Raw genomic sequence first — 14,888 nt, forward strand, 5'->3', positions numbered from 1 at the left:
AGATCAGAATTGAGTGTTGTCTTGCCTGCTTGACTTTCCAGTGACCCATCAGTAACCACAATAAATTGAAGCTAAGAGTAGTTGGCACATCTCATTGATGCACCATCAATAACTCTCGGAGACATGAGTCAAGGTAGGCTTTTATTAGCTGGAAGAAAGCACAGTCAGCAGCAAGAGCCCACCACACAACATCCTGGAGACTGAGGGAGGAGCAGTGCCTCCAAACGCCTTTATACGGGGGTCTGTGGGAGGAGCCACAGGAGCAGTCAGTGGGTGGGGGGGAGCGTGTCCAGACAGGTATCTGTAGTTCACCACACTCATGCAATCTCATTTGTTTTAAAGCTTAACTAATTTAGAGTACAGAATGAAGTTTGAACCTTCCAGCTTGATGGGCTCTTTTCATTGATGGTAACTCGTTCCTTTGGTTTTCAGATGGTATGGGTCGAGTTCTAGCACAGGATGTATTTGCAAAAGACAACCTGCCACCTTTCCCAGCGTCAGTGAAGGATGGCTATGCTGTAAGAGGTGAAGAGAATATATTGTTCTAAATGATTAATGTTGAAGTTGCAGATTCTATCTGAACAGCTTGAAAATGGTTATGTTTTGTATTACAGCTGCTGATGGCCCTGGTGATAGATTCATTATTGGTGAATCACAGGCAGGTGACCAGGTGAGTTTTGATGTTAAATTTACTTAACATTGAATCTAGGCATCTAGGACAAGAGCCAAAACCTTTCCTGCAAATGACCGATAAATTTCTTTGTCACATGAACTCAAATCTATAAGAGCTGATACAAGCCCTTTTTTTCTGAATAGATTAGACATTCAGCTTGACCACTATTCAAAGGGAAATTGAGCTTTCTCCCTCATCATTCAGAATTTATCTTGTTGAAATGTGGACGAATGTGAGAAGTAGAAGCCGAACCAAAGGTGGTGGCGAATCAGCATATAGGAGGGAAATTGTAATTCTGTTTGGATAGTGCTACAACAGTATCCTCTCACTCAACTTCAGCAAAATCAAAGAGCTGATTATTGATTACAGGAGGAAGAAACCAGATGTCCATGACACAGTCCTCATTAGGGGATCAGAGATGGAGAGGATCAATAGCTTTAAATTCCTTGGCATTATCATATCAGAGGATCTGTCCTTGAACCAGCATATATGTGCCATTACAAAGCAGGCACAACAGCGCCTCTACTTAGAATTTTACACAGATTTGGCATGTCATTGAAACTTTGACAAACTTCTATAGATGCACGGTGGAGAAAATCCTGACTGGTTGCATCACAGCTTCAAATGGAAACGCCAATACCCAAGAATGGAAAACCTTACAAAAAGGAACAGGAGCCTTAGCTCTTACACCACCAGGTCCATGAACTCTTCAACCATCAGGCTCCTGAAATAGCATGGATAACTTCACTCAGAGGACTATATAATCCATGTTCTCAGTATTATTTATTTACTTTTTAAAAATATGTACAGTTTGTCTTCTTTTGCACATTGTTTGCTTGTCATAATTTGCTAGTGTGTAGTTTTCCTTTGATTCCATTGTATTTCCTTGTTTTACTCTGAATGCCTGCAAAAATTAATCTCTAGGTACTATGTGGTGATATATATAAACTTCAATAAAACATTTACTTTGAGTAGATCATAACTGGGGGATACTTGGCTATAGCATTTGGACTTACAAATTTTGTAATGCTCACGTTTTCTTGCAGTGCAGTAAGTGAATTGATGAGCTTCACTGTCAGAAGTTGCAGAGTGTCTGCATTTGGAAAACAATGAGGATTTACAGATTGCACCAAAAATCTATTCCTAATTAAATAGTGGAGTACCAAGGAAAAGGAAAAAACAAATGGGGATTCCAAATGATAAAACTGTTCTTTATTAGTTTTAAATGAATTCCCAAAAGCATAATGTGTTTTGTTTCAATTTAGTTTGATATGAATCAACTGTAAGTTTTCAAAGTTTGTCTAATAATCACATTCCTATATCTTTTGCAGCCCACTCAGACAGTGATGCCTGGCCAGGTGATGCGCGTAACAACAGGGGCTCCAATACCCTGTGGTGCAGATGCAGTTGTACAGGTTGAAGATACTGAGCTCATCAGGGAATCAGATGATGTAAGTAAAATATGTTTAACTGGTAGAAAAATGTTTTTGTTATTCAAAGATTCCTTAATGTATATGTTTTTTAGTTGAGGACTAGGATAGATGCTAAGTATTGCCATGTTCATTTCATATTGGTATTCTTTATGTATGCAGCATGATGTACTTCTAATCTTGGTAAGTTGATAGATAGTTATTAAGCTTTTTTTGAGCACTGTAGATGGTGCTTACATTTTAGTAACTAATCAAGCTTATGCTTTTATTTCCTCTTCTCAAACTGGGGACCCATGCAATTAGATCTTCATGCCCACAAATATGTTTTATTTTTCTAGTTGTTGAAGGTTATTTCATTTAATGAGTTTCATAAAGTTTTTTTTAAAGATTTTTTTGCATTTATTCATTTTATTTTAAAGCAACAGTACATGACAGCAGAAAGAATGCCGCATGTTAATTTCTGAGATTGGAGATCAGTTTTATTGCATTATTTCACTATTATTCATGAAGTTTACTGCTATTTTTTTAAAACAACAATTCTAATAATTAATTGTAGAGAAATCAAAGGCGTACTAAATGGCTAAGGAATCTCGCTCTATACAATCTCCACATGCTGCATTCCAGATTGCCTTTTAGTGTTCATCAATGATGCTTTTAGAATGACTATTGTGCTTCTCCAGCCAAGTATTTTATACATCCTGTTAGCTTAGACTGCAATTTAATGTTGCAGGGCACAGAAGAGCTAGAGGTGCGAATTCTGACACAGGCTCGTCCAGGCCAGGACATCAGGTCAGTATCTATATTCTGCATAAGATTTCAGTAGCCCACTTTGCTGAATTTATAACATAATCCTGTCAATTTTTTAAAATATTAATATCCAAAAAAAAATAAGGAAAAAGTAAGTGGGATCAGAATCAGGATTATTATCACTAGCATGTGTCGCAAAATTTGTTAATTTAGCAGCAGCAGTTCAATGCAATACATAATATAGAAGGAAAAAAATAAATAAGTAACAGTGTATGTATATTGGAGATTCAAAATTGTGAAAAAAACAGAAATAATATAAATTGAAAAAGTGAGGTAGTGTTCTCAGGTTCAATGTCCATTTAGGGAATCAGATGGCAGAGGAGAAGAAGCTGTCCCTGAATCACTGACTGTGTGCCTTCAGGCTTCTGTACCTCCTACCTGATGAGAAAAGGGCATGCCCTGAGTGCTGGAGGTCCCTAATAATGGACAATGCTATTCAGAGACACAGCTCTTTGAAGATATCCTGTGTGCTTTGTAGGCTAGTACTCTTAGCTGGAGCCAGCTGAATTTACAACCCTCCACAGCATCTTTCAGTCTTACGCAATAGCACCCCCCAGCATTCCAGACAGTGATGCAGCCTGTCAAAATACTCTCCACAGTACTCTATGGAAGTTTTTGAATGTTTTTGCTGACATACCAAATCTCTTCAAACTCCTAATGAAGCATAGTCGCTGTCTTGCCTTCTTTAGCTGCATCAATATGTTGGGGCCAGGTTAGATCCTTAGAGATCTTGACACTCAGGAACTTGAAACTACTCACTCTCTCCACTTCTGATCCCTCTATAAGAATTGGTATGTGTGCCTTCGTCTTACCCTTCCTGAAGCCCAGAATTTGTCTTACTGACATTGAGTGCAAGGTTGTTGCTGTGACACCACTCCACTAGTTGGTATATCTCGCTTCTGTACACCGTCTCATCTCCATCTGAGATTCTACCAACAAAAGTTTCAGCAAGTTTATAGATGGCACTTGAGCTATGCCTAGACACACAGTCATGAATATAGAGAGAGTAGAGCAGTGGGCTAAGCACACACCCCTGAGGTGCACCACTGTTGATCATCAGCGAGGAGGAGATATTAGAACCATAGAACATTACAGCACAGGTGCAGGCCTTTTGGCCCTTCTTGGCGAACCATTTTTTTGCCTAGTCCCACCAACCTGCACCAGGACCATATCTCTTCATACTTCTCTCATCCATGTACCTGTCCAAGTTTTTCTTAAATGTTAAAAGTGAGCCCACATTTACCACTTCATCTGGCAGCTCATTCCACACACCCACCACTCTCTGTATGAAGAAGCCCCCCCCCCACCATGTTCCCTTTAAACTTTTCCCCCTTCACCCTTAACCCATGTCCTCTGGTTTTTTTTCTCTCCTAACCTCAATGGAAGAAGCCTGCTTGCATTCACTCTATCTATACCCATCATAATTTTATATACCTTTATCAAATCTCTCTTTATTCTTCTATGCTCTAGGGAATAAAGTCCTAATCTATTCAACCTTTCTCAAGAAATCAATTTCTCAAGCCCCAGCAACATCCTTGTAAACGTTCTCTGCACTCTTTCAACCTTATTAATATCCTTCCTGTAATTCGGTGACCAAAACTGCACACAATACTCCAAATTCAGCCTCACCAATGCCTTTTGCAACCTCACCATAACATTCCAACCCTTATACTCAATACTTTGATTTATAAAGGCCAATGAACCAAAAACTCTCTTTACGATCCTATCTACCTGTGACGCCACTTTTAGGGAATTTTGTATCTGTATTCCCAGATCCCTCTGTTCTACTGCACGCCTCAGTGCCCTACCATTTACCTTGTATGTTCTACCTTGTTTTTTCCTTCCAAAGTGCAATACGTCATACTTGTCTGTATTAAACTCCATCTGCCATTTTTCCAGCTGGTCCAAATCCCTCTGCAAGCTTTGGAAACCTTCCTCACTGTCCACTACACCTCCAATCTTTGTATCATCACCTACCACGCACAAAGCCGTGTTGACTCTCCCTAATAAGTCCCTGTCTATCCAAATACTTGTACATCCTATCTCTCAGTACTCCTTCCAATAATTTACCTACTAACAACATCAAACTTACCAGCCCATGATTTCCCAGATTACTTTTAGAGCCTTTTTAAAACAACGGAACAACATGAGCTATCCTCCAATCCTCCGGCATCTCACCCGTAGATACCAACACTTTAAATATATCTGCCAGGGCCCCTGCAATTTCAACACTAGTCTCCTTCAAGGTCTGAGAGAATACCCTGTCAGGTCCTGGGGATTGATCTACTCTGATTTGCCTCAAGTTAGCAAGCACCTCCTCCTCTTCAATCTGTATAGATTCCATGACCTCACTACTCGTTTGTCTCATTTCCAGCGACTCCATGCCAGTTTCCTTAGTAAATACAGATGCAAAAAACCCTTTTAAGATCTCCCCCATTTCTTTTGGTTCCATACATAGCCGACTACTCTGACCTTTAAGAGGACCAATTTTATCCCTTACTATCCTTTTGCTCTTTATCTACCTCTTTGGATTATCCTTCACCTTGACTGCCAAAGCTACCTCATGTGTCCTTTTAGCCCTCCTGATTTCTTTCTTAAGTTTTTTTTGCACTTCTTATACTCCTCAAGTACCTTATTTGCTCCCTGTTTCCTATATATGTCATGCATCTCTCTCTTCTTCTTTATCAGAGTTCCAATATCCCTAGAGAACCAAGGTTCCTTATTCTTATTCACTTTGCCTTTAATCCTGACAGGAACATACAAACTCTGCACTCTCAAAACTTCTCCTTTGAACGCCTCCCACTTACCAACTATATTCTTGCCAGAGAACAACCTGTCCCAATCCATGCTTTTTAGATCCTTTCTCATTTTTTCAAATTTGGCCTTTTTCCAGTTTAGAACCTCAACCCGAGGACCAGATCTATCTTTATCCATGAACAAGTTGAAACTAATGGTGTTATGATCACTGGAACCAAATTGTTCCCCTACACACACTTCTGTCACCTGTCCTAACTCGTTTCCTAATAAGAGATCTAATATTGCATCCTCTCTAGATGGTGCCTCTATACATTGATTTAGAAAACTTTCCTGAGCACATTTTACAAACTCTGACTCTGTCCCACTGTGACTCAGACCACTCCGATGATTGCCACTGTACATGGCAGTCTTTTTTTAAATCTTTGGCACACTACATTTCGTGTCTGCGCAGTCTAGCCTCTTTTCCCCGATCAGTAAAAAAAAGACTTCGCTCCAGAATGTCTTTAGTCCTTCATTCTCAGGAATCACTCTCACTCATATTATCACCAATCCACACAGATTGTGGTCTTCTGGTTAGGAAGTCAAGGATCCAATTGCAGATTGACATACAGAGGCCCAGCTCTGTAACTTATCAATCAGGATCGTGGGAACGAGGGTGTTAAACACTGAGCTATAGTCGATGAACAGCATCCTGATGTAGGTGTTTGTATTGTCCAAGTGGTCGAAGGCCGTGTGAAGAGCCACTGAGATTATGTCTGCCATTGGCCTATTGTGGTAATAGTAACCAGCACAACGTATTGTGGCCTCAACATGGTTCAATGCATCCTGTATCTTTACCCTTCTATGGAACCCAAATACTGATACAAAAAGACTGATCAATATTATCAATATTACCATTTTAGGAATAAAGCTACACTTGCAACTGTAGAATTTACAAACATGTGTAACATGTAGGAGATGGTCACCACAATTTAGGTATACACCAGTGGGTTTCTGGCAAAGAATCTGCAAATGAAGAGGCAGTTCCTCTTTGCACTACTGCAATTAGATAGGTTTGTATATGAGAGGGAGTCTGGTGAAACTTTAACTGAAATGATATTAATCCTCATTGGTGGTGGAATGGTCAGAGATAATGCTAATGTTACCACTAGCAAGTCACAGTAAAAAACTGAACTTAAATCATAGCAAATGGAGAAGACCCAACTAAACTGTTTAAAAAATGCATTATGCTAAATATACTGATATTATATTGTATGAAACAAGGAATTTTATATTTATAATGTATTTAAACAGTAAATTTCCATGGGCACTTAAGAAACTGGCAAATAAGTGTAACCATATGACAAACTGCTGATCAAATAACTAATAAGTATTGTGAAGGTTTTAAAGTTAAATGGTTCTTGGATTTGCAGGCAAGGATTTTCATTCCAAAGAGATTAACTGTTAGGGTAGAGGATGGCGGTGAAGTGTGCATGTCAGCCAGGACATCATCAATGAGATGCTGTTGACAAAAAAAAAACAGAAATATTAGCCTGCATATTCAATCAGTGCAACGTTACAGTCCAGCCATTGTTTTACATAGGGGCCAGCCAATGGCAAGTAGAACAGTTCTTCTACAAGTAACATACCCAATGAAGTTTCTCACACTCAGTGTACATTTATGGAGCCACTAAGAATGGCAGCTGGTCATGAAGAGGAGTTGGAGTGGGGGTAGGGTTGGGGTGAGCAAATTGCTATTGAAATGTGTTGATTTTTTTCTCTTTCTTTCTATTAGACCAATTGGTCATGATATCAAAAGAGGAGAATGCGTTCTGGCAAAAGGAACTCACATGGGGCCTTCTGAAATTGGCCTTCTAGCAACTGTTGGGGTTACTGAAGTTGAAGTTCACAAGTTTCCAGTGGTTGCAGTGATGTCCACAGGAAATGAGGTAAGTTTTGTTACCTCTGAATATGAAAGAAAAATAATTGTATTTATGTACAGCAATATGTTTGAACTCTGAACTCAGGAATTCCTTGAATTTTAACAAAAATGATCAAGCTAACTTGTACTGATCACTTTAGATGGAATGCTGTAATTTGCCCTTTTTGTGATTTAGTGGATGAAATTATTGCAGGCATTTTTTGCATGACTGTATCAAATTTATGACAACATTGTAATTTCTCATCCATGGTCTCTTTACAGGCATCTGTATCTCCTACAAAGTTCTCAACATCCCTCAATTTCCTTGCACTAATGTTCAGTGTATCAGAATGAGGTTTTGCCTGCACTGAAATAATAGCACTTCTAAAGGCTCTGACACTATGTGTGTCAAGCAACATAGGATAATAGGCTTTGATTCTTATATTAATGTGCACGTACTGTAAAACGACATTCATCAAGTAAAAGTGCAATTTGAACAGTTCACACTTAATCAGAAGGTGGGAAAACATAGCATTTTCATGATAGACTCCTCTTGTTAAAACTATTTTTATGATGAGAGCAATGTTTTTTAAAATCTACTCATTTCACAAATGGTATTCCATCATGTTTGTGCCTGAGCACTGGAATGAAAAGAACATAGAATATAGAATCTCTAGCTTCTGACCTGTTTTGGTGCTCATAGTATTAGATGACTGGTCCATTTCAGCTTTAGTCTCTGATGCATTTCAGGATTTAGATTTTGGAGATCTGTTGATGTGGTCATAGAATGCTTAGACAATACAGTAAGACTCTTTTATTAGAAATCCTCATTGCTTGCTAATTGTGCCGCAGAATACTGCAGGTTTCCCCCACTATTCGAAGGTAGAGCGTTCCTATGAAATGGTTCATAAGCAGGAATGTTGTAAAGTGAAGAAGCAATTGCCATTTATTTATATGGGAAAAATTTGTGAGCATTCCCAGACCCAAAAAATAACCTACCAGATCATGCCAAATAACACACAAAACTTAAAATAACAGTAACATACAGTAAAAGCAGGAATGATCTGATAAATACACAGCCTATATAATGTAGGAATGCTTTTCTGCAATTATTGCAGCACTGTCCACCGCAGTGAAAATCTCACGCAAGTCCTGTCGTCAGCACTCGCGGCAAAAACACACGGCGCAAGCGCTCCTGGCAGAAGCACTCTTTCCAGTAACCTTTAAGCTATGAAGCTAGCAAATAATACATAAAAATACACAGCCTATATGAAGTAGAAATAATGTATGTACAGTGTAGTTTCACTTACTGGAATCGAGAAGAGAGCGAGCACACTGATGATGGTGTGTTAGACTGAGTCGTCGGAGGTTGGGGTGGTGGGAGGTAGAGGAGACTGGGGTGTCATCTCATCATCGTCTGTTTCCATCAAGGCAAGCAGGTCACCTTCTTCTATGTATGCCTGCCTCAATGTCGAAGGTGGAGTTTCATCGTCTGCTATGGCTGATGTGGAAGGCTTGAAAAACGATAGTATGCTTGACTGCTTAGCCTCGCGCATCTTTCTATCATACAGTTCTTTGTAAGCACTCAAAACCGTCCTGCAAATATGCCCTAAACCTACGTGCCCTTTCAAAATTAAAGTCATACTTTTCTGCAATCATTGCAGTGTTGTCAATTGCAGCGAAAATCTCACACAGTTGCTTCCTGTTCAGTTCCTGGACGTCTTCACTTTTGGGCCATTTGCTACTGCGTTTGGTTTCAATTGTTATCCTTTCCTCTTTGTCAGCTCTTCATCTGTCAGTTCTTGGTCATGGGATGCCAAAACCTCTTCAACATCATCTTCGTCAACTTCCACAAACCCTTAGCCAAACTCACTTTGTCCTTACTTCATTCACCATGATTGGAACGCTTAATTATGTCTAGTTTTACACTAACACCATTACACGCATTTTTAGACTTTTCCGATACTTTAGAACTCAACTTGTTAACAGATGCACAAAATAAATCGACATAAAGCACAGATGCTCACAGGCAAGTGTTTAAGCAATGCTAGCTAGAATGCAGTTTCAGGGGAGGAGCTTGGCTGCTCAGCACACGCTGCCTTTTTGGTAACAGTGAAAACACCTTCTGTTAGCGAAAACTGTTAACTGACGTAGGCCTTTCGTAACAATGAGTTGATGTAAAACAAACATTCGAAAAATGGGGGACACCTGTATTTGCCATAGCTTTTCTCAAACCCAAATATTGTTCCAGCCTTCCTCTATATAGGCATAAATTGCTTCATTATTTAACACTCTGTGCTTTATAATGAAAGGAAAGCCATTAATAAAGCAAATGATAAAGCTAGATGTGACACATGCAAATCTTAATCCAATCCCCTTTGAAGAGCAAACACGAGGAAATCTGCAGATGCTAGAAATTCAAACACACTCAAAATGCTGGTGGAACACAGCAGACCAGGCAGCATCTATAAGGAGAAGCACTGTCGATGTTTCAGCCCAAGACCCTTCGTCAGGACACTGTCGACATTTCGGGCTGAGACGTCGACAGTGCTTCTCCTTATAGATGCTGCCCGGCCTGCTGTGTTCCACCAGCATTTTGTGTGTGTTGTTCCGATCCCCTTTGAGCAGGTTTCCTTAGTGCCCTTCTTGGTTGAATATTACGTTTATTTCAAAGGCAGTCTCTTTGATCTTACTACTGGAATTTGGATCAATGTATATAATGAGGTCTGCAGTTGTTGTCTTCAGAGAACTAAACAAGAACTTCATCAAGCCAGTTATTGGCAAATGATCACCAGTTGGCAAAGCTGTTGACAATTTCTTTCAAAAATCTTGCTATTAATTGGTAGTTAGATCATGGCTTTACAGTGAGACAAGTCGGGTTAGCTGGTTTTTGTTTGCTGGACCCGAGCAATATTCCATTTTGTTGTTCAGATGTTAGTTTTGTAGCAAGTATTTAAATTACTAAACCAGGTAAAGACAGTATTCTGTGTGAATGACACAAAGCCTGTCTTCTCAAAACCTTTCCATCATCTGAAGGAAAAAATTCAGAGTCTCGACTTGCCTTGAATAGTTTTACCAACCAAGTGTTGGTTCTCTGTTTCTTGGTGTTACATGGAGTGATCACATTGCAAGAACACTACATCTGTTTTGATGGGGACCTCACAGAAAGCCAGGGAGGATCATTCACTCATTATTTCTAGCTGAAGATGGCCAAATATATAATTTACTTTGTTGTTTTTCACTATTTAGCACAGCCCTAACCTGACACAGAAATAAGTGAACAGTTACCCCCTGTCCATATATTTTGTATCTTTGTTTCACTCATTGTTTCCAAAAAGCTTTGTGCAACATGGTGATGCACTGATTCATAGGCCAAGGAAGGCCAGTATAAAGTAATTAGTGCAAAAATTCTTTTTAGCATATTTGATCTATTGCTCAGAAAATTCATGAACTCTGGAGATGAACTTTAAGAATCCTTGCAGCCATTCCAGCCCCCAAATCTCTTCACCAGCAATTTAAAACAAAGCTGTACTGTGTTGGCGTATTAATTTTTTATATGTCCTCAAATGTTGATTGAAGAGTGTAGGGCACACCTTACTGAGAGCAGTTCATCCATCTGTATTGTGCTTGGTTTGTTTCCTGGTTCAACAGTGCCTCAGTAGTGAAATATCTCATTCCTGTTTTCAGATTCCTATTTTGCCCTACCCCTTCTTTATCCTGTAATATCCTCAGTACCAAAACTTGCCAATTTCTTCATCTCTGTCCTCATATGGTTCCCCAAACTTAATTGCTTTAGTTGCATGGCCTCAGGAATTTCTTTCCTGAATCCTCAGCTCTCCACCTTTTGTTATGGGTGCTTAATACCAGCCTTTAACCAAGTTTCTGGCAATCAGTCTTATTATTATCAGTGCTAAAAAGAATGAAGGAACCATCCCCTCAAATTACTGTTAATTTCTTTCCCATGCATTTGTCACTGAGACATGATCATCCACAGTAGGCCTACTTTGAATGCAGCTAAATTGATTAAGCCAGCATCAGTATAAGCCTCCAAATTTAATTTGGAATACGAACAGACAACACATAATTGCAAATAATCAATTAACTCTGACTTGATTGAAACTAAGACTATTAGACATAGGAACAGAATTAGGCCATTTGGTCCATTAAATCTACTCCAGCATTAGATCATGGCTGATTTCTAATTCCTCTCAACCCTATTCTCCTACCTTGTTCCCGTAACCTTTGATGCCCTTACTAATCAAGAACCTATCAAGCACCACTTTAAATATACCCGATGCCTTCACCACTACAGCTGTCTGTGGCAATGAATTACACAGATTCACCGCTCTCTAGCTATAGAAATTCCTCCCCATTTCAAAATTCAAAGTTCGAAGTGCAACTGTTATCAAAGCACTGTATGTATACTATATGCAAACTTAAGATTCGTCTTCTTAAAGGCAGCAACAAAAGAAAGAAACACTATGCTTCCCACCCTTCCACTTATCTTTGTACCAGCACAAACTTGGCCACAATGCCACCCATCTTGTCATCCAAAATGTTAACATATAACATGAAAAGAAGCAGTCCCAACAAAAAGTCTCCGTGGAAGACACCGTGAGTATGCCAGACATGCAAGTGTCGGGAGGCGGAAGTAAGTGTAGGTGCTATTACAAAGGAGAAGGTGCGTGGGGAGCTGAAAAGCCTGAAGGTAGATTTGTCACCTGAACCAGATGGTTCCCACCCTAGGGTTCTGAAAGATAAAGCTGAAGAGATTGTAGAAGCATTAGTAGTGATCTTTCAAGAATCACTGGATTCTGGAATGGTTCTGGAGGAATGGAGAATTGCAAATGTCACTCCACTTTTTAAGAGGCAAAAAAAAATTATTATAAGCCAGTTAGCTTAACTTCAGTGGTGGGGAAGATATTGGAAGTTTTCAATGAGATCCAGCCTCAACCTTCTAAATTCCAATGAGTACAGACCCAGAGCCATCAAATGTTCCTTGTATGATAACCCCATTCATTCCTGGAATCATTCTTGTGAACCTCCTCTGAACCTCTCCAATGACAGCAAATCTTTTATTAGATGAGCCAAACTGGTCACAATACTCAAGGTGAGGCATCACCAGTACCTTATAGAGCCTGAGCATCACATCCTTGCTCTTGTATTCTAGACCTCTTGAAATGAATGCTAATATTGTATTTGCCTTCCTCACCACCGATTCAACCTGCAAGTTAATCTTTAGGGTGCTCTGCACCAGGACTCCCAAGTTGCTTTGCATCTCAGATTTTTTGATTTTCTCCCAGTTCAGAAAAGAGTCTGCACATTTATTTCTACCACGAAAATGCATGACCATGCATTTTCCAACATTGTATTTCATTTGCCACTTTCTTGCCCATTCTCCTATTCTGTCTAAGTCCCTCTGCAGCTTATCTGTTTCCTCAACACTACCTGCCCCTCTACCAATCTTTGTATCATATGCGAACTTGGCAACAAAGCCATCTATTCCATCATCTAAACAATTGACTTACAGCATAAAAAGAAGTGGTCCCAATACCGACCCCTGCGGAACACCACTAGTTACTGGCAGCTAACCAGAAAACAAGATCCCTTTATTCCCATTCACTGCCCCCTACCAATCAACCAATGCTCTAACCATGCCTGTAACTTTCCTGCAATACCATGGGCGCTTAACTTGGTAAACAGCCTGATGTATGGCACCTTGTCAAAAGTCTTCTGAAAGTCCAAAACTACAACATCCACTGCATCCCCTTTATCTATCCTACTTTGTAATCTCCTCAAAGAATTCCAGCGGGTTCGCCAGGCAAAATTTTCCCTTAGGGAAACCATGTTGACTTTGTCCTACCTTGTCCTCTGTCACCAAGTACTCCACAACCTCATCCTTAACAATTGACTCCAACATCTTCCCAACCACTGAGGTCAGGTTAACCGGTCTATAATTTCTTTTCTGCTGCCTTCCTCCTTTCTTAAATAGTAGAGTGCATTTGCAGTTTTCCAGTCCTCATGATGAACTGACACCATGCCAGAGTCCAATGATTTTTGAAAGATCATTACTAATGCCTCCACAATTTTCAGAACCCCAGGGTGCAGTTCATCTGATCCGGGTGACTTATGTACCCTTAGGTCTTTCAGCTTTTTGAGCACCTTCTCCCTTGTAATATTAACTGAACTCATTTCTCTTCCTTCACACTCTTGAACATCTGGCACACTATTAGTGTCTTCCACAATGAAAACAGATGCAAAATACTCATTTAGTTCATCTGGCATCTCCATATACCCATTATTATTTCTCCAGCCTCATTTTCCGGCAGCCCTATATCCACTCTCATATCTCTTTTTATTTTTTACATACTTGAAAAAGCTTTTACTATCCACCTCCCTCCTCATGATCCTTTCAGTTGCTTCCTGTAGGTTTTTAAAAGCTTTCCTATCCTCTATCTTCCTGCTATTTTTGCTTTGTTGTATGCCCTATCTTTTCTTTTACATTAGCTTTGACTTCCCTTGTCAGCCAGGGTTGTACTATTTTGCCATTTTGAATATTTCTTTGTTTTTGGAATACATCTATCCTACACCTTCCTTATTTTTCCCAGAAGCTGACGAACTTTGGCCAACTCCTCTCTCATACCACTGTAATTTCCTTTTAAGGATGATGTTTCAAGGTGCTTGGAGGTACATAATAAAATAGGAGAAAGTCGGCATGACTTCCTTAGGGGGTAATCTTGCCCAACAAATCTGTTAGAGTTCTTTGAGGAAATAACAGGATAGACAAAGGAGAGTCAGTGTTTACTTACATATTTGAGAAGGCCTTTGACAAGGTGCCACACACGAGGCTGCTTAACAAGGTAGTAGCCCATGGTATTACAGTAAAGATACCAAAATGAATAGAAGATTGGCTGACTGGCAAGAGGCAAAGAGTGGGAATAAAGGAGACCCTTTCTGGTTGGCTGCCACTGACTACTGGTGTCCTGCAGGGGTCAGTGTTGGCACCACTTCTTTTCATGTTATACATAAATGATTTGGATGACGGAATTGAAGCTTTGTGGCCAAGTTTGCAGATGAGATGAAGGTAGGTGAAGGGGCAGACAGTGCTGAGGAAGCAGAGAGCCTGCACAAGTACTTAGACAGATTAGGAGAACAGGCAAAAAAGTGGGTGATGTAATATAGTGCTGAGGAGTGTATTGTTATGTTAGAAGGAATAAAGGCCTTCTGCATAGGGGAAACAAATCAGAAATTAGAGCTGCAGAGGGACCTGTGAGTGCTATTGCTGGATTCCCTGAAGGTTAACTTGCAATTTGAGTTGGTG

The 14,888-nt window shown here is 39.8% G+C and overlaps 1 protein-coding gene across 11 annotated transcripts in view; it reads left to right on the top strand.

Annotated features, from left to right (window-relative positions):
• Positions 1 to 14,888, top strand: part of LOC132384020 (gephyrin) — a 647,984-nt gene that overhangs the window by 550,311 nt on the left and 82,785 nt on the right. For all 11 annotated transcript variants that reach the window (XM_059955300.1, XM_059955317.1, XM_059955322.1 and 8 more), the window contains 5 exons: positions 433 to 525; positions 615 to 670; positions 2,005 to 2,124; positions 2,834 to 2,892; positions 7,442 to 7,595. In XM_059955300.1, coding sequence (XP_059811283.1) covers positions 433 to 525; positions 615 to 670; positions 2,005 to 2,124; positions 2,834 to 2,892; positions 7,442 to 7,595 — 482 coding nt within the window. The remainder of the gene's footprint in view (positions 1 to 432; positions 526 to 614; positions 671 to 2,004; positions 2,125 to 2,833; positions 2,893 to 7,441; positions 7,596 to 14,888) is intronic.

The sequence above is a fragment of the Hypanus sabinus genome, chromosome 2, assembly GCF_030144855.1.
Source record: "Hypanus sabinus isolate sHypSab1 chromosome 2, sHypSab1.hap1, whole genome shotgun sequence".
Taxonomy (NCBI): domain Eukaryota; kingdom Metazoa; phylum Chordata; class Chondrichthyes; order Myliobatiformes; family Dasyatidae; genus Hypanus; species Hypanus sabinus.